Source organism: Chrysemys picta, chromosome 6 (genome assembly GCF_011386835.1).
Source record: "Chrysemys picta bellii isolate R12L10 chromosome 6, ASM1138683v2, whole genome shotgun sequence".
NCBI lineage: Eukaryota > Metazoa > Chordata > Testudines > Emydidae > Chrysemys > Chrysemys picta.
The window spans coordinates 102,083,217-102,102,822 of NC_088796.1; the positions used below are offsets into that span (position 1 = coordinate 102,083,217).

The following is a 19,606-nucleotide window of genomic DNA, read 5'->3' on the forward strand; positions in this document are numbered from 1 at the left end:
GAATCAGGACTCGACTCCCTGACAGGTTATGAAAAGCTATCTGTGGCTTTCACCTTCTGCATACATTTTAAAATACTCTATTGTGATGTCAGTAGTGGAAAATGCATGTATTCATGACAGAACACATTCATTACTCAGGCATTACTCATTGACTTCAGCGAGAGTTTTGCCTAAGTAAAGATTGTGAGATTGGACCAAAAATGAAATATATTTTAAAATCTCCTGTAGTTATCTGCAAGTAACAAATTTATTTATTTTAATTAATTATAAATCTCTAGCTCCAGCTCTAGGTGTTATTACAGTAGTTCCGAAAATTTCAAATAAAAATGTTTCCAGGAAAAACAGAAACAATATAATGTTAAATTTTCACAATACCTCCCTGTTTTCTGAGCTCTACGAATAATAAAAGTAATTAATATTTTAATAGATCAATATCAACTAAATTCCCAAACAGCCATCACCATCAGGCCACCCCATCAGAAAAAAAAATACAATTAAAACAAAACACTAAGACCCTGATTCTGCAAACTCTTATTCATCCACTCAACTTTATGTATGCGAGTAGTCCTGCTGACTTCAGTAAGTGTTGGCAGGATGACAGTTAAGGCAACAGACAGGCCTTATACCTTAAGAGTGAAATCCTGGTCCCACCGAAGTCAATAGGTGTTTTGCCATAGACGTCAATGGGGTCAAGGTTTCACACTTTTTCTGCTGCCCATTCAACAACCGATTATATCGCACCCACTTATGACAGGATTCTTTATGAACACTGAATTCCAGAATTTTCAGGTGACTGGAGGATCTGTCTTTCTAATATTTTGTTTTAAAATGAATCTACCGTTCTAATTTGACATCAGCTTAAAACTCAAACTTCTGTTTGAAGATTCCTTAACTTCTATCATCACAAGTAACAGATAACTTCACTATAAAATAAAGAGAATAAAGGGAAAAATATTTCTCTTGAAAAATATTTCTCTTACCCCAGTTGTCTATTTTCTGCAACAGAGCACTATATGTATTTAGTTAGTTTCAATGTATTACTACAGTCAGTTCCCCTGTTTGTGAGTCTTCCACAAAGCAACGGAAAAAACACATTTTTAAAAAGATATGGAAACATGTTTTGTAAAACTACAAAAAATGGCCAGTGGCTTAGGGGCTGGTATAATACTTGATAGTGCTTTAAACTCATTTTTCAAGATTATTTGACAGTGTCCTTTTAGATCTTTATGTATATGTAAATGGTATGGATCTGTTTTTTAACAGACAATTTTTAAAAGAAGGCTTTGCAATTCAATTTTTTAAATAAAAAAGCAAGCATCTTCAAAAGCCACCATTTAAAATCACTATCATTTAAACTTAACAGAAAAAATAGCTTATAGCTATGGTACTAGGTTGCTGCACAATCCCAGAAAAAAAGATCCCACTTTACCTGCAATGAAGTCATGTTATATAAAAGATATTCATGGACCTCATCAATGGACAAACTGTGCTGTTATACAGCTTTAGCCATTAAAATGTCAGCAATTGCCAAGTTATCACACAGTGACATTTGAGATTAACACAGTTTCCCCAGCCACATATTAGCAAGCACCTCTCATACTTCTGTGGTAATGCTTTGCAAATGTTGACTTTTAAACGGCCTTCTGTTCAACATAATCTTTCCCAAAAGAAAAAAATCAGCACTGAAGAAGGCAGAAAACTCCTTGAATTGCCACACCAGAACACACCAACTGTCCATCTATTCCAATATCCTGTCTAACAGCAAAAGTACCAGATGCCTCAAAGGAAAGTACCTGAAACCCACCGTGGACAATAACAGAGTAACCTGCCCATATGTACTCATGTCTCATTATTAGGCAGTTGGCTTGAGGGTTAATACTCCCACTTTTTACTTAGGTATCTAATGTAGAGGATTTTCTCATTGCCCATGTAAATAGCTACTTTTTTTCTAAGTCTTTCTGAACTCTTGGACTTAATGACGATGTAATAGACAGCAAGTTCCACAGATTCATTATGCGTTGTGTAAAATAAAAATATAACTGTTATTATCAGATTTAAATGTGAATGAACTGAACATCCTCCTGTGCTTGTTATGAGAAAGGTACATAGGAACATCTGATTTACCTTCTCTATATCATTCACTATTTCATTTAAACAGATGTCCCTGCTTGTCTCCTTTCTAAACTAAGCAGTCCCAATCCTCCTAAATACAAATTTTGTATCCATTCAAAAGCCAACTGGCCAATTAAAATAGGGAAATTTTTTTTTGGTTGCTTTAGTGAACTATTAATTTTTCCATTAACATCCTCACTGTGGTAGATTTTCTGCCTGGGCTAGACCATTTCTGTGACAATCTTCCAAAGTTATCCTTAATATTTGGTTTCCATTATTACATGGTCTACAACAAAAGTGAATTAAATTTTTGCATTTAAAGTTTTTATCCAACAACGACCTTTTTTCAGAAACTACATTTTTCATGAAAAATTTGTGACTTTTTCAAATCGACGGCATCATCCAAAACATTGAAATTGTTATCAAAAATTCAGATACCATTTGCACAGCATTTTGAATAACTATTTTGATTACAAAATTTAGCAATTTTAAATATTTAGAATTTTTCCAACACTCGGAAACAAAAAACTTTGAAATATAATTTTTGGCTAAAAAATAACCATTTTTCAACCAGCTCTAGCTGACAGTATGTATTATTCAAAGAAATCTAAGGGTATGTCTACACAGCAAAGAAAAACCTGCAGCTGTCCCGGGCCAGCCAACTCAGGCTTGCGGGGCTGTTTCATTGCTGTGTAAAATTCCAGCCTCGGGCTGGAGCCTGGGCTCTGGGAACCCTCCACCCCACAGGGTTTTTCTTTGCTGTGTAGAAATACCCTAAGAAGTTTTTGTTGTTCTTTTTTAAAAACATACAATCATGTACTTTACCCTGTCACTTCAGCAAGCACTTCTTTGTGGAATTAGTACATGTTCTACAGATATAAACAAACAATTGAACTGTATTTGTTTTTTACCTCTCTGGACATTGCTGGAAAAATACTGTTATCTGCTGCAAGAGAATTGGCCAGCAATCAGGTCTGTTTTCAAGTACAGTGATTAGTGGATGAGGAGGATACCTGAAACACAGAGAAATCATATTTGGATCTGTAATGCAGGAGGCAAACATATGAGGTAACTATCTTCAAGATAACAGCTGTACATGTACAAAATTTAACCTCTGCCTTTACCAACTTCCTTCACGATACTATACATCGAACTAGTATGTTTTTTGGGATCCCCTGGAAACAACATTCAAATAAACTGTTTATTAGATATAGATTTAGGCAATGATTTTTTTCCACGGAGTGCTTATAGTTAAATTAATATGCCCATAAATAGGTGCCTAAAAATCAGGTAATTTATTTAAATACAGACAGAGGGGGAGATTTTCAGAAACACACAGGCATGTTAGCTGCCTAACACTCATTGATTTTCTGTGGGAGTTGGATGCTTAACTGCCCTTTGTATCTTTGAAAGTCGCCCTCCACAATACTATCTTTAGGATCTCATATTTTAAATTCTTCGTCTTTATTGTCATAGAGCACCTTTCATACTTAAGGGATTCGTAAAGACTGTTTAAAGCAATGGACTTGGATACCAGAAGTGCACCAACTGATTAACCCATAAAAGGAGCCATTATCTGCTCAACAATAAGCGTGTCACATACTACAGGATATTATAACATATTTTATTACCAAGTAAAACAAAGAAGCTCATAACATATTGGGGGGGGGGGTATTAAACCTCTCCCCAATTAAGGGGAGGCCTCCCCAAAATTAAGGTAATAGCCCAAAATACTCTGAAATGCTACAGGTACCTCAATAAGCTACAAATGACAAGACTAATTATTAAAGAAGAAAACATAAATCACTTAACACAAATAGGTGTAGGTTATGTGCTTTATACCTCCTATCCTCTGTTTGTTGTTGTTGTTGTTGTTGTCTTTAAATAATTCTTCCAAAGATTTTTCCCCCCTATTACTTTACCAGTAGTACCCAGACAAAAGTTCTGATCTGCACATCACCCAGCTCTTTGGAGTCTTTCAACCACATACATCTCTTCAGCGGGAAAGGCTGCCTAGAGTGGCTGGTCCACTGAAGCAGAAATTGCAGCTTCTCAAACCTGGTCTTTAAAGTCTGCCACCACTTTTGCTGTTTGACATATTACCAGACGGGAGGACTATTGGTGTATTAATACTTTTCTTTATTCTCCATCCCATGACAGGGTCAGCTGTAGCTTTGACGGCTGGAGAGTAAATGATTTTACAGTCACCCTTTCCCAGCAAAAAACAAAACAAAAAACAGAGCCCACCTAAGAACCTAAGCTTCCCAAAGGTGGCTAGCCCTTGACAAGACTCTTTGGCAGAGGTTTTTGCTTTTTTGGAGGTGGGCCTTCTCCTACTGCAGGTTGCATGTATTTGGTCTCCAGGCAGTTTGGAACAGAAGCAGTTCCTCATGCAGCTTTCTCAATGGAGTCACCCCTACACTGGTTCTGTCGTTGGTCTGCTCCACTTCTTTCTCCTCCTCCCATTACTAGCTTCTAGTAACTCAGTTCCCCATGGGCCATTCATGCACCACCACCATCCTACCCCACTTCCACGCTCTCCTCTTTATTCCACAGGCTCCGTGCATGCTGAAGTGTTCCCAATGCCAAGAAAGGGGATTTTTATTGTGGTCCAAGGCCAGCACACATCACTAAACCAGCTTGGAATCAGGAATCAAAGAGATCAGCTTTCATCTCCATGAAGAAGTGGGTCCAGCTGCAAGCAGAGGGGCCTGCATACCATGATCAGTATGTGTTCTCCTGTACCCTCTCTCAGACTACACACCAGGAAATAAGAGTATGGAAACAACTATCAGAAAGATATCAGCCTAACTGCCATATAATGGCTGAAGGGGACACCAAGAGAGGGACATGAGTGCCAGGGTGTTATTTTAGAACAAGGGATGTCTACTTTCATTACAATACCAGAGTCTGGATTGCTAATGTAGCTACTAAGCCACATGTACACAGCCAAGAGGTTGCAACTGTTTTGTTTTGATGCCTCTCATCAACGCCTTTGCCACCTTCAGAATAAACTATTGCAATACACCGGGATATATCTACATCAGGTAAGTTTTGTGCCACTCCACATGACACATTTCTCACCAGGGAAAAATGGTAATGGATTTCTCCCTAGGGTTCCCCTCAGCAGTGGAAAGGTGTGTGGACAGGGGGAGGGATCGGAGACTGCAAGCCTATCCCTTGCACCCTGCAGAAGCAAAATCAAAACCAGCTTGGGTGAGCACTGGGAGCCTGGATAAGCCAATGTGGACAAACGTTATTGGAGGGAGGTGGAAAAATGTGGCATGGGAGCTTGTTTGTGGAGAGGGGAAAGGAATGGGTCAGCCTAAACAAGAAACCCACCTGGGAATTTTGGTGGTGGGGAGCCTGTTATAATGACAGTTGTTGGAAGTGGGGTTCAGCTCCCCAATCCTGCCCCTGCTCACCACTACCTGCAAACAAGAAAGACTGTTGCCTCATTTAATAGGATGCCTGGGGGCCAGCAAGGGGCACACTAAGAGCACAGGACAGTCTCCCTGACCTCAGTATTGACACCTGGTGCCATAATTTCCCCCCAGTGACCAAGAAGGGAAGTTGCAGGAAAAGTCCTGCTGGATACATGAGATTTAAACAGGGTTACAGGAATAAAGGAGAAGGAGGGAATGTGGGAGTGCACATCCAATGCATGACACTTAGCAGTCTTGATAGGACTATATCTTAAATCTGGAAATTTGCAACTGGTGCAGAATTCTGCCCTCAGTTTGTTAAACAGTGTTTCTTTTCACAAGCACATCAAGTCTATGCTCCAACATCTGCCCTGGCTGCCAGTTGTTTCTAGGTGGATCTTAGAGTGCTTATAGTGATCTATAAAGCACTAAATAACCTGAGACCTATCAAGCTAAGAGGCCACCTCTCTGCCCAAGATAATGCCATAATCATAGTCAGGAGGAGTGCCTGGGCTGGAGTTCCATTATACCTTTTGAATTCACTAGCCAACCCCATTTCCACATAATAGCCCAAATTTTCTCTAACCTTCTGGGTATGCTACCAGGCCCATCTTCCCTCTCTGGCCCATAAGGAGACTAGTGATGGGCAAGGCTGGCTAGCAGTGCATGGTGGACTCTGATGGAGACACTGTTAGGAAATTTAAATTAAGTTGTATTTCTGTTGTTGCCAGGGAATTTGATGGAATCTGTTTACCAGGATATTTGATGGAGTCTGTATTCTTTTTTTAAATAAAGATTGTTAGGAGAGCCCAAGCCTGGGATGGTCTCTCATTGTAAAATACTAAGAATATAAAAAATTCAGACATTTTTACATTATTTCGCATTACACAGAAATGTTTATGGCCTGATTTTCAGCAGTGCTGAGTAATACCAGCTCCAAATGCAGTCATAGAATCATAGATTAGGGTTGGAAGGGACTCAGGAGGTCATCTAGTCCAACCCCCTGCTCAAAGCAGAACCAAACCCCAACTAAATCCCCAAATGGTCCCCTCAAGGACTGAACTCACAATGCTGGGTTTAGCAGGCTAATGCTCAAACCACTGAGCTATCCCTCCCCAACAGTATCTGCAGGAGTTCCACACTTAAAAAAAAAAAGCTTAGTTTTTTTCTCTATTATACATCATAGTTTGACTAAATAGTATGATGGTACCTTCAGGCTGTCATTGAACTATGAGACCATACCCATCTGCTGTAAATATGACCCTGAATACAAAAATACTGTGCCCAGTAACACATTTCTGAAAAATGAACTAAAAGATCCTTTTGTTTTAAGAAAATGTAGGTGCTCCATATTATGGTACTTCATTCTCTCTGACCTTATTAGAATACTGGGTAAATGACTGGATTTCAGTTTACTTAAAGAGTAATAAATGTCACCATTATCCAAATGAAATGTCTGACAGGTTACACAAGATGACTGCAGAATGATCTTACCTAATGCTCCTTGTTTCTTTAGGAGCTTGTCAGAGGAAAGCTAACAGCCAAGAAAATTGCAAATATTATTGACTCTACTCTAGTAAGAGACTATAGTGGAACATGACCCATTGAACTCTGCAGGCTTGGAGTTCACCTCATACTGCATAGCTGCAGGGTTTTTAAGATCTGCAATATCCTACTCTTAATAAAAATTCTGTGGCATCTAAAGTGAAAGCAAGTTCCAGTGTATTGTTTCTTGCCAAGAAAATAGATCCTGATCTGACCTGTGAGCACTATTTGCTATAGAAGATTGTTTGTGATGCAGCTGTATAAATATAAAGTAATAATTTTATCATCATCATAAATTACTTGCATTTTGTTAACATTTTTTAGGCTGCCCCCAAAAAATTAGTGCTTGGTTGCTTCTGCAGATAGATAGAACCAGGCAGCTGAGCCTGAGAGGACATGTAAAAAAAGGTGTAAGGAGGCTGCAATACCCTCCATTATGTTTGGACATAAAGACAATTTTGCTCTTTAAACAAATACGATGGGCTTCTCTGGAAAAAATTAGGATTACAGATAGTAACTTATTGCCATTTTATCTCTTTATACAGAAACTTTATCTAAATATCACTTAACTCACAGTATGTGGCACAGGTACAACCATTACTGGACTATTGCATTCAGCTGTCCTCAATTCAAGAAGGATGTTGAAAATTTGGATTGGGGTCAGAGAAGAGCCACAAGAATGAGCAAAGGATTGAAAAACATGCCTTACAGAGAGCACAGACCCTGTACGCCTTGCATGCCAGTCTCCTTTCTTGTTCTATTGCCCTGAGTTCAGCTGTAAAAACAGTGTGGGCTCAAGAAATAATCAACAGTGACAAGTGTCTTTGGAGCAAGGAAGTTCATGTTAAAAAGACCATGACAATTCCACCACCTGGTCTCAAGATTCTCATCTTGCTCAACAGTACAGTAAACCTAGAATTGGACTGTGTACAGGACAGCAAACCAAAAACATCCAAGGTTCTATTGCTACAGTGTGTTAGGCAAACTAGGACTTGCAGCGTACAAACTATGACAATTAGTCTGTTAAATTTGGAGGAGAAACTAAATAACTAAAACAGAGGGATTTTAGTCCTGCTTTAACTGCAATACTCAATACAACTTTCAAATAAAGCTGCTACCTGTGCATCCCTAATTCATCTTAGAACGTACTTAATGCATCCACTACTTATTTTGCTTTGATTTACTCTTAGTTTTGTAATTTTGTAAACATGAGGACAAATGAAATTTAATGAGCAGATAGGAGTCATGTGGAACCAAAAGTCAGGAGATCTGCAGCAGGAGATCAACATGGCAGAGAAAGTCTATGGCATGGCCAAGTCAGTAAGTCTCTATGTGCCTCAGTTTCTTCAGCTATAAAACAGAAGTAATACCCACTTAGCAGGATGCTAGATTAATTAACGTTTGTAATGACTGAGCATGTTTTGTTCCTCAGATGGCAGGCATTAGGTAAATGCAAAGTTTTATTATCAAGTAACATCACTATGGCTGAACAAGGGTAGTAATCAGTGTTCACCATGAGTGACATTTCCATCTCTACTGTAGGTTTTGTATAAGTTTGCTCAGTACCGTTTGGAGAGCTCAGGATCTTTCTACATCCCTGACTGCAAAGCAATCAACTTCCAGGACATTAACTGTCATGCATACAGATACCAGAAGAAAAAACAAACAACTCCTACTATTCTTGTAAATCTCAGGTCAACTGAACGGGAACAAAATAGGTTTCCCTACTATTGAAAGCAATTCTCATGATTATAGAGAACAGTGTGGAAAACAAAGTTTCTCACTACCAAAAATGACAGCTGTCCAAATGTCAAGCCAGCTGATGTGATGGGATATTTGTAGGATGTTCACAGAATTCCTATTGATATGGATGTAATGAAAAATGACCAACTGTGCATGCCTAGCCCAGTTTGGCCCCAGGTTGTTAGAGACCTAACAGAAGTAAAGGGCATAACTCCACTCTCTCCCTTCCTCGCCTGTGACTGTTTCCCATATACACACATCCCTGTGCATACCCACAATACACCCATCCTGTCTAACTCCTTCCTTTCTGCACTCCCTTTTAGCAAAGCTCTTTGGTCCCAGTGACTTCCTTACATGGACTGGGAGGGCAAAGTATAGCGCTGAAATGCAAGTTTCCAAAGGGTAGTGTGAAAGGCGAAATTAATTTCCTATGCTGGCATTAATCAGACAGGATCACAGACCCGGGAATATGAGATGGCCCTCTCACTGTCAGATTAGGTATGATTTACATATGATGTGGAGCCTCTGAAAAAGAAGGGCTGTGTACATTCTGGCCTAAGGCAGCTGCATATTCAATTATATTTTAAATATATTTTCTTCTAATTAGGTAAAATAATTAGTCTTCATTAAGTTCCTGATCTTGCTTCTACCAGGTCTTGTTTCTATATTGAAGTCAATGGGGCCCTCAAGGACTAATGGTATGCCAGGCATCAGGTTCTAAAGTTAAGCTGGTTTCAAATCAGAACACGGCAAACATTTTAAATTTAGAAGGATTCTGATTCTGTGTGCTCTTAAAGGTCAGACATCTGGACCAAATTTCATTAAATTGACCACAATATTTTATTCTGTTTTTAATCAGAGTGATTTTAAAATAAAACATGAAAAGATTTAGCCCTAAAGAATTCAACTTGGAAAAGTTATAAATAGTAGAAAAGAAGGGTTTGGGATAGAAATCTCTTTTCAATCTTAAATTCAACTTTGCTAGCATTGTGCTGTAACATCTGCACTTTAACTGAAAAAATGAAAATGCTATGTTCTTGATTCTATTGGCAAGAACCTAGGATAAGGCAAGACATGCAACCAGATCCAACTATCCAAGTGTAAATACATCCAACTAAAGGCAATCAAAAAAGATTAGTCTTATGGTAGGCAACAATGAAATCAAAAGTTATCTGTAACCTTTAGGTCACCTCAACCTTTTTGTTACATCTCTGAACATAGCAGAGCTACAATTCAATTTACATCATAAATTCAGTGAGGGACAGATTGCTTTTTCTGTACGAGGAAACAATGTTGCATTCACCATGCATTTACATGTATGCAGCTGTGACCCTGACTCTTTCAGAAACAAGGCACAGCACTTTACTACATCAAATATGCATTTTAAAAGCATTTTTCTACCTGCTCTGAATTTTTATTTCAGACTGCTGATTGGAAGCAAAAGAGACATTTGGGAAGGGTGGGGGAACAGCTTTTCAACATTTTAACACAATAAAAACAAAAATGGTGAATAGTTATAAAAAATACAGAATAGTCAAATCATTCACTGAAAAGAAATTAAGGAGGTTAATGAGGAAAAAATAACATATCAGAAAGTACTGACACACACAATTATAAATAAGCTCTTTTGTTGTTTCAACCCCAGGCTTTTTAAGACGAATTGCAAAAGCGACATTGATCTCAACATTTTATAGCCAATTTCTTTCCTCTATTCTGTTGACTTTGCTGCTGAAATTCTGTTCCACTTAATTTTAAAATATTCTTTATGAACACCGTTACTATTACTGCACTTTTCCCAGTCTCAAAAGCTTTAGCAGAGATCTGGTGAAATATAAATCAAACAGAATAAACCCACAATGGAAAAGAAATTATTTTATTTGTGTCTCAAGTTTATTTAGTGGTCAGAAAACTACACTGTATACATCCATCCAAGATAGCTATATAAACTCGGGCCGGTGAGCTATCTGGCTACAATACGAGATGCACAATATATAAAGCTTGATATACTTTCAAAATGTGTTATCACCACAGGTGTTCTCTCAATCCCAAGAATAATAAAATTACTCTTAAATACACCCTTCACGCATTTATATAGCCTAGCTTTATCACACAGGTTACCAATACAGAAATAAAAATTGTTCATTTCCATAACAAAACATGAAACACTTAAATTTTGTTGTAAGCTATTCCAAAGAATATATATCTGAGAAATATATCTTTTCCATGTATCTAATGCCCCATTACATCTCTATTTGTGAATGTTTCACTGTAAATGCAAATATATACTAGAATCATCTAAATCAGTGGTCACCAACTAGTCGATCACGATCTCTGGTGGTGCAGTGGGACTGTTGCTAAGGCAGGCTCCCTGTCTGGCCCGACCCCACGCCGCACCCAGACGCGGCCAGCACGCCCCCATGGCCCCAAGGAAGGGGGGGGAGGAAGAGGTCTCCGTGCACTGCTCCTGTCTGCAAGCACCACCCCCACCCCAGCTCCCATTGGCCGGGAACGGGGAACTGTGGCCAATGGGAGCTGCGGGGGTGGTGCCTGCAGAGAGGGGCAGTGCTTGGAGCCACATTCCCCCCCCGCCCCCGCAGGGGCCACTGGGGGACGTTGGCCCCTTCCAGGAGCAGGGTGGGGCTGCGGCAGGCAGGGAGCATGCCTTAGTCCAACTACATTGCTGACCGGGAACTGCCCGAGGTAAGTGCCACACAGCAGAAACCCTCACTCCAACCCCCCTCCCGGAGCCAGCATCCCATACCCCTTTCTTCACCCCATACCTCCTGCCCCAGCCCTGACCCCCCCTCTCAGAGCCAGCACCACATACCCCCTCCTGTACCCCAACACTCTGCCCCAGCCCAGAGTCCCCTCCCGCAGCCAATCTCCCTCCCAGAGCTTGCACGCCTCACCCCCACCTGCACCGCAACCCCATGACCCAGCCCAGAGCCTGCAACCCCTCCCAGACCCCAACTCTCTGCCCCAGCACGGTGAAAGTGAGTAAGAGTGGGGGAGAGCAAGCGATGGGGGGGGGGGTGGAGTGAGCAGGGCAGGGTCTCGTGGAAGGAACGGGGTAGATCCTGGGTTGCCCTTAAATTCAAAAAGTGATCTCGGAGGTAAAAAGGTTGGAGACTACTAATATAAATTGACAACGTATACAACGCTGCCCCAAAAAATCCTCACCAGCCACTAAAACTCATCCATTCAGGCCTGAGTTAACAGATAGGTTTTGCAATATGACCTGAAAGTCATCAAAACCAGGCTCTGTTCAAGAATTCAAGGCCCTCCACAGGGAATGCCTGATCCCAGACCATTGACATGCCAATCTAGGACATCCAACTCAAGTGCCAAAGCCGATTCCAATTTATGAACTGTTGAACAGTGCTGAGCATCCTGAAGCGCTAATTGATTTTAAAGTCAAAACATGTACTTAAGGATTTTAAATATGGATTATGAACTTCAGGCACCTTTTAAAAAAAAGAAAAAACTTTGCTTTGGTCTTTATCCATCATCATCAGGACTTCATTGATCAAAGAGACTAGTGAAGTTTACATACTCGTGTTTAAAACCATACTGAAAAGGATCAAGGAACTCCTAACTCCAGTACCAGAGGGAAGGGTAGGGTATAAGAATCTAAGTACTTATATACTATCATGGAGATCAAATGAACACCTCATATGCATCTGTCAGAATACAGATGTTCAGGACAGTCCAGCATCCCTAATCTTGTCGCAGCACAAGGCAGGGCAGGGCAGAGGAGAAAGAGGACTAGATGACCTCTTGAGGTCCCTTCCAACCCTACATGTCTAGGATTCTATGACTTAAAAATAGAAAAATCTCATTCATTTTTCCTTCACAGGAGAAATAGGCTGATTAGTTTATAGTGTTAGACTAGACTATAGAAAATTGAGAGCCATAGCTACGTTGCCACAACCTCCCTAATAATTTTCCTCAAAAGACGGCAAAATTGGAGACAAGGAAATAATTGGTGAGAGTGTCAAACATTAAAGAAACAAAAACCAAAAGCAATTGCAAGACATCAGGAACTTCAATTTCCTTCTAAGAATTCTTCATAGTGTGATGTTACCAAAATAGATAGGCCATAATAAGTTGGTCTTAGTCAATAGAAAATATCACTAAGCCCTAAGTTTATTTAACTTGTACTATTATTTTAAAAAGATGACACAAAAGATGACAATAATTGTCTATTTCACATTTTGGTGCTTCATCAATTCTCCAATGATTTTTGCATTGAACATTTTTGCATACCTGACAGCGCACTACATGAATATTGTTAAAAGGAGGTTACCCTTCAGGAGTTATTGGGTATACTCTCCCTTTTCTTTAGGAAAGAAAGTCTTGTAACAGTTTCACATTAACCTCAAGTGTGACACAGTAGTTACAAGCTGGAAATATAGTATAGCAACTGATAAAATTGTGCAACTAAAAACGTAACCTGACAAGTCTTTGAATTTTTTTTAAAAAGTGTTCGTTCCTAATGTACAGAAGGGCTTTAAGCCAAAACCCAGACTCTCAACACCCTGAACTCCTGCGTGTTCAAAATTTAGATCCATTTTTTTCCATTTGACTCTACCTCTCCAAGAAATTAACTAGCAGCAACAAAAGCCTGCTGCAAGACGCTGGCTGAATCTACAAGGCTTGATTTGTCATGATGCCTAGTTTCAGTTCTTAATTACTTTAAACAGCTTTAAAATTACTGTTAAACACCACCTTCCACACTTCTGTCAGCAGCTATAATTCTTTGGAAGTCCCTCTCTTCCCTGAGGAGAGGGAGGCTCTAAATTCTTGTAGCAGCTCTAACCATCCCTTCCCACACTAATTTACATCATCATAATTTTAGCCAAAGAGGTTTCAGAGCTGGACAACACCACTAGAGCTGGCTAGGGACAAAGAAACTGAGAATTAAGTGTGCTCCATCTGCACACAAAAATCCTAACTACCACTAAGCTGCAAATTAATTCTCTCCTGATGAAAACTACTATGTCAACAGCTTTCTTTCTTTGTCATAAAAAGGAGTTTGCACAGTATTATGGGATTTTACAAAACCAAGATCCATGTCTGGGAAAGTGGATATAGTGGTGGCCACTAGTAAGTCAACATTTACTCAGTGTTACTATAGAGCTAGCTGAAATCTTAAAGCATTTCCCTATGCTAATACTATAATATACTATCTGTGTAGTAATTTTGGGGACACATGGACTATTTTTATGTGGCACCCAATTTAGAAAGAGAAGGAGATAGAAAGAAAACATAATTTGATAGAAAAAACAAAGCTGTGTCCAGTGGTTTAGTGTCACAAGTGGGAGGAAGGCATTATAGGTTCTATTCATCTAATCATCACTAAAGGGGATCTCACCATAGCATCCAGGTGCATAATAGAGTCTCAATGTATTCACACACACAAATTAGACCCAAGACGTTCCCCATACTGCATTCTTGATATCTGTTGTCCTAGGTGGGATCAGTTTGGTGATAGACTTCCAAGAGCCCAATGCCTGGCCAGCCACAGTTCAGTTCTACTACTAAGGAAAGTCCTGTGCAAAGAAGGCTTGGGACTGTATTCTAAAAGCAGCAAGACTTGGTCACAGATCACCAGTGTAAGTGACTCCATGACCTAGGACCTGCCATCAAAAGTGCCCAGTCCCAAGTTAATTGGAGTTTCCCCTAAGATCAGTCACAACAAGTACAATCAACAGAGATGGTGAAGCTGAGACATGTCATTGAGAGAGAGATGGGCTGAGAGATATTCCAATTCTAGCATATTCAAGGTTTTAAAATATAATCACCAAGACCTTGAAGTAGTTCCAGAATTAGATTAGGAGCTACTGAAGCCTGCTAAGCACTGCAACAATACACTTGTTTATATGCCCTACTGAGGAGATGAGATGCTATGTAATATATCAACTGCAGTTTGACACCCTTGGACCCCAATATTCACCACTGTCATGTAACTAGGATATGTTTTGTACCAAGTATGGCTTGTGAGGTATCATTCTAAATGTCTTGATCTGCTAGTCAGTAATATCTCATTGGATTGTATGTGAAGTTATGAAGTTTGGGTATGTATGTGTTGCTGAAACATGTTGTGAGGTTGAAAACACCCACAAGCAGCCTTTCAGGTACAACAGTAAAAAGGCCAAACAATGTTAATGGCTTACTGAGGAAATGCACACAAGCACAAGGATTACCCCAGGAAATGTGTACAATAGAAACCTCTCAGAGATAGCACTACACACTGGGAACTGTTTGACCCAGTCACAGCAAAAGAGCTTTCCAGCAAGTGGAAAAAAAGATATAAAAGGGGAAAAAATGACATCATGACGGTACCTCACTCTCTCTAAAACAACACACTTGGAAACTCCTGAGGAGCAAGGACTGAACTGTGGGAAGTGATGGTCCCAGCCTAGAGGGAATCCTAGCCTGTGTATGAAAACCTAGAAAACCCAAGCTGCAAAGCCAAGGCAGCTTATGCCTTAAGAATCTGCCAGCCTGTTTATCACTCAGGGTGAGAATCTACTAATTCCTATCCTACCTATCTAGTGTATTAAGCTCAGTTTGCGGTTTTGTTTATTTACTAAGAGAATCTGCTTTGATCTGTTTGCTATCACTTATAATCACTCAAAATCTATCCTTTTGTAGTTAATAAATTTGCTTTTGTTTTGTCTAAAAGTCAGTGTGTGGAAATTTTAACTTGGGGTAGAAAGCTGTTGTATATCTTTCTCCACATTGAGGGAGGGGGCAAATTTTGAGCTTACTCTGTACAGTTCCTTGTGCAACGCAAGACAGTATAATTTTGGGTTTCAGAGGGGGGTGCATGCCTTAGCAACTGGGAGATGCCTTAGCTGAGCCTTCCCATGCAGAGTTGATCTCAGCATCTGGATGAAACTGTAATTGGGTGCGTCCCTATCTATGTGTATGCTGGTGAAAGAGCAAGCTTGGAGAGCTTGGCAATTTATCAGAGCACCTTATCACAGTCGGAAAGGGAGCCCAGGCTGGTGGGTCAGGCAGGCTCAGTGGTACTCCAGTTCCAAGTGGAATCCTGGGGGGAACCTATCACATGCAGCTTCTAGCCTCTGCCATCAGACCCAGACAAAACATGCTTCAGCAGGCCAACCAGTAAGTGACAACTGTGTTATGACTGTGATAACATTTTAATATTCTGGCTATATGAAAGTGCAGAACAACCACAAAAATCACTCTAGTATTGCTGCTATCTAGACCATCTGGAAGAGCTGATGAACCAACAGGTCCCCTAGACTGCAAACATGAGTAATAAAAGGCAGGTATCAGAGGGGAAGATATCATTTCCAACACTTCATCTGGTTGCTTCACCCAACATCACTTCCTTCTTAGCAGTACTGACCATTTTTTCTAATCTAACTTCCAGTGGTACAACTGGATGGACAGGGTACACATCTTTCTTGCAGTAAGAAGGACCCTCAAAATTATTCTCTCTCTCACAGAGAAACTACAGTCCAGGCATGAAAATCTATGTGGTCTCAGTGAATCAGTGTCATCGGATGACTAACATTTAAAATGTCATAAGGCTCTTCTGTACCCCATACCAATGTTACATGGGCATTATCACTGGGATCCTGATTCATCACCATTTCAGATAGTTACATTCTGCCAACCTAGACTCCCCGGTAATTTCAACTATTTCACAGTATTTTTCACTTCTTATCCTACAACTGTCACATGCTGGCAAGAAAGGCAATTTTCCTCTGGTCAAGAGGAAGGTGCAGACTAAAAGTGCTTTGGGGATTGAAAGACTCTATATATGTAAAGTATCGTTGCAACACTCATCAAGAGTGCCCTATGTTGCCTGGAAAACAATTCTATCACTTACAAAATTAAATATAACAAAATAACATAACCCTGAGAAATAGCATTGTATAGGAGTTTAAATAAATGGCAAAAGCTCTATAGTTACCATAACAAAACATCCAGTTTTCTTCAATCATATTATTACACCATAATGGCAGCAAGTATTTTATGTATGTACCAGAAAAGCGGAGTCTTGGTAAAGGCTCTAGTAACTGCATGCAACTATTATTATTGTGGGACCATATTCCAGGGGCTCTACAGATCCCCAGTTCTGGCAGCACTACAGCACACAGATGCTGGCTCTATATCTTTTGTGGACTACTGAGTATAAAATTAGTTTTTCTCTCTGATTCCCTCCCAGGCATCCAATGTCTCCTCTTTTAAGTACCTCCTATTCTTTCAGGGATTACTATGCACTTCTTCCATTAAGCTCAGTCAAGTCTTCTACTCTGCTTTCTCCATTTAAAGGAAGGGGCTAATGTTATTTAAACCTTTTGACCAAGGGTTAACACCTTTGCTTTTAGGATAATTACTACTCATTAGCTAATGTCAAGTCTCCTTTAGCCCCAGTGGCAGAATGGCTGTTTTTGTATCAGAGGGTTAGTAAACACTTATATGTGCAAGTTTTTGTCATTTAAAAATAGTGATTATTAAAACACACACATTCAGCACACATGAAGCTCACCTGATTGAATACAAATCCCAAACAGCTTCATCTCCATTTTTTCCCACTGTAATGGCCTGCATCTGTAGTAATTTCCCAATAATTTTTACCAAACCATGTACATTCCTGTTGAAACACAATGAATATATAACATTATCATCATCTAAAGGACAGTGGATTGACTGACCCTTTCATGAGAAATATGATCTAGTTATCCAAGCACAAAACTGAGATCTCAGCTCTCCTGAGTTCTACTCCCTAAGCTGACAGTTACTGCCTCTAAGGCAAGTCATTAGCCTGTGTGCAAAATAGAGATATTACTTACCTATAATCGAGAATTAACAGACCAATCCATGTCTGTGAAGCACTTTGAAGATGAAAACCCTTCTAAATGCACTAATTTACTGTTAATAATTTACTCTAATGCAGTATTTTTATCATATTAAAACCAACAGCTTCCTGACTGCAAGAATAAAAAAGGTAAATATTCAGCACAGTAGACACAGATTTTACCATGCAACTCTGATTATCAAGTGTCATGGATCTAAATCCCCGACATTGAAAATTAACTCCTAAGAGAATCTCAGGTCAACGGGTTTGCTCTTCTGACTTTTGACTGGAGCAGTAAGGGGTCCTTTCATGAAATTGCCTTATCTCCTTCTTCCCACCTTACCTCATTTACTATTCATGAAAACCTACTGAGCAGCAATAGGATTTCTGGAAGTTTTATAGGATTCCCTATAATCTTAAAAAGCTTCTCGAGAGGCTCTAACAGAAGCTACTGCAGTCTAGACAGAGGAAAAACAAGTACACTGGCCGGGCAATCAGAAATTTTTTCTAGACCATGATTTCAATAGTCCATTGGCTGAGTTCTGCAGAGGGACAATCCTGAGCGTTTTGTTTACTTTTTTGTAATTAATATTTTGTTCGAGAGCTTTCAAAACCAGAACATACTAGGAACAACCTGTTTCCACCTCAGGTAAATAGAATGAATTTTAAGTCCTTGGTTAAAATAAAGCAGAGGAGAAAAAATAAGCCATTATTTTTAAAAATGAATAAGCAACGCTTCAGGGTGCTCTAAATACATCTTAAAAGCTTCACACTGGGTTTTGCCCCAGCCTTATTTCAGTTATTAAAAAATGAGTAAATATCCACTGGCAGAAAGAGAAGGGATAGCAAGTCATCACATGAATTAAAAACCTAACAGAAAGAGAAAAGGAATAAAATGACGTTAAGACATGGGGAGAAATTCCTTTAAACAATAAATGGGGTGGGCAAGAGAAGAAAACTGACAGCCACACATTTTATGACTGTCTTTCTCCTTTTTTCACTAGGAGCAATATATCTAAGCAAGTCACTTAATCTGTATCTCAGTTTTCCCGTCTGTGAAATAGGAACCAGTAGAAGCACCTAACCATCAGGCAGATTTAGCTAATTTGATTCTGATCACATTTATACAATGCTCATGCATAGATCTCAAAGATGCTTTGAAGAAGGCAAGTAAACACTACTATTCTTATTTTACAGATGTGGAAACTGAGGTACAGTAACATTAAGTGACTTGTACAAGGTACATTATGCCCTACACTTGCTATTGTAAATTGGCTCTTAATGGACCTTTCCACATCAGTTTCATTGACACCCACAGGGCTTGTCTACACAAGGAAGTTGAACATATATAGCTATCTATTTAACTAAATCGGTACATCCTTCTCATGTTGGCAAGGCCTCAAACACAATCAGTGTTTTATCCCACTGATGGGATAATACAACTTATCTTACAGGGAATTTATGGGGCTTGATTAATATATACAAAGGCTTTGAGATTCATCCATAAAAGGTGTTATATTAAGGATAAACTATCATCATCTCTACAGTGCAATAATCCTAAATCCATGTAATTCCTAAGAAGAAATCAGAAACACACAAAATCACTTGATTGCTACATTTTTATTATTTTCCATCAACACTGACAGCCTTTTCAAAATGAATGCTCAGCATAAGTTTATACAAGAATTGGTGGGAGTCATTGGCATGAGGATCTAAAGATTTCAGAATCTCCAGAGTGGATTCCTCACCCAAGAATTTACACTGATCTCCAGGATGCAAAGTACAGTGAGCAGTCCATCTCTTCCCAAAGATGTGTCTTCTGCACTCCTGCAAAAGGTACTACTAAACATTGGCGCAGTTCATTATTGACAGAATCCGGCTGCTAGGTATTTTGTTTTTTTAAAGTAAATGGTGCAGTTCTAAGATGTTTGTAATCATTAAA

At 39.5% G+C, this 19,606-nt stretch overlaps 1 protein-coding gene across 8 annotated transcripts in view; it reads right to left on the minus strand.

Moving 5' to 3' along the window:
* The window catches only part of FOCAD (focadhesin), a 196,483-nt gene that overhangs the window by 143,672 nt on the left and 33,205 nt on the right, over positions 1 to 19,606 (minus strand). For 6 of the 8 annotated variants that reach the window (XM_065549450.1, XM_065549453.1, XM_042850552.2 and 3 more), the window contains exons 5-6: positions 17,356 to 17,460; positions 3,024 to 3,125 (exon numbers count right to left, since the gene is read on the minus strand). In XM_065549450.1, the coding sequence (XP_065405522.1) occupies positions 3,024 to 3,125; positions 17,356 to 17,460 (207 nt within the window). The remainder of the gene's footprint in view (positions 1 to 3,023; positions 3,126 to 17,355; positions 17,461 to 19,606) is intronic. The other 2 variants (XM_065549452.1, XM_024105408.3) reach the window with 1 other exon arrangement.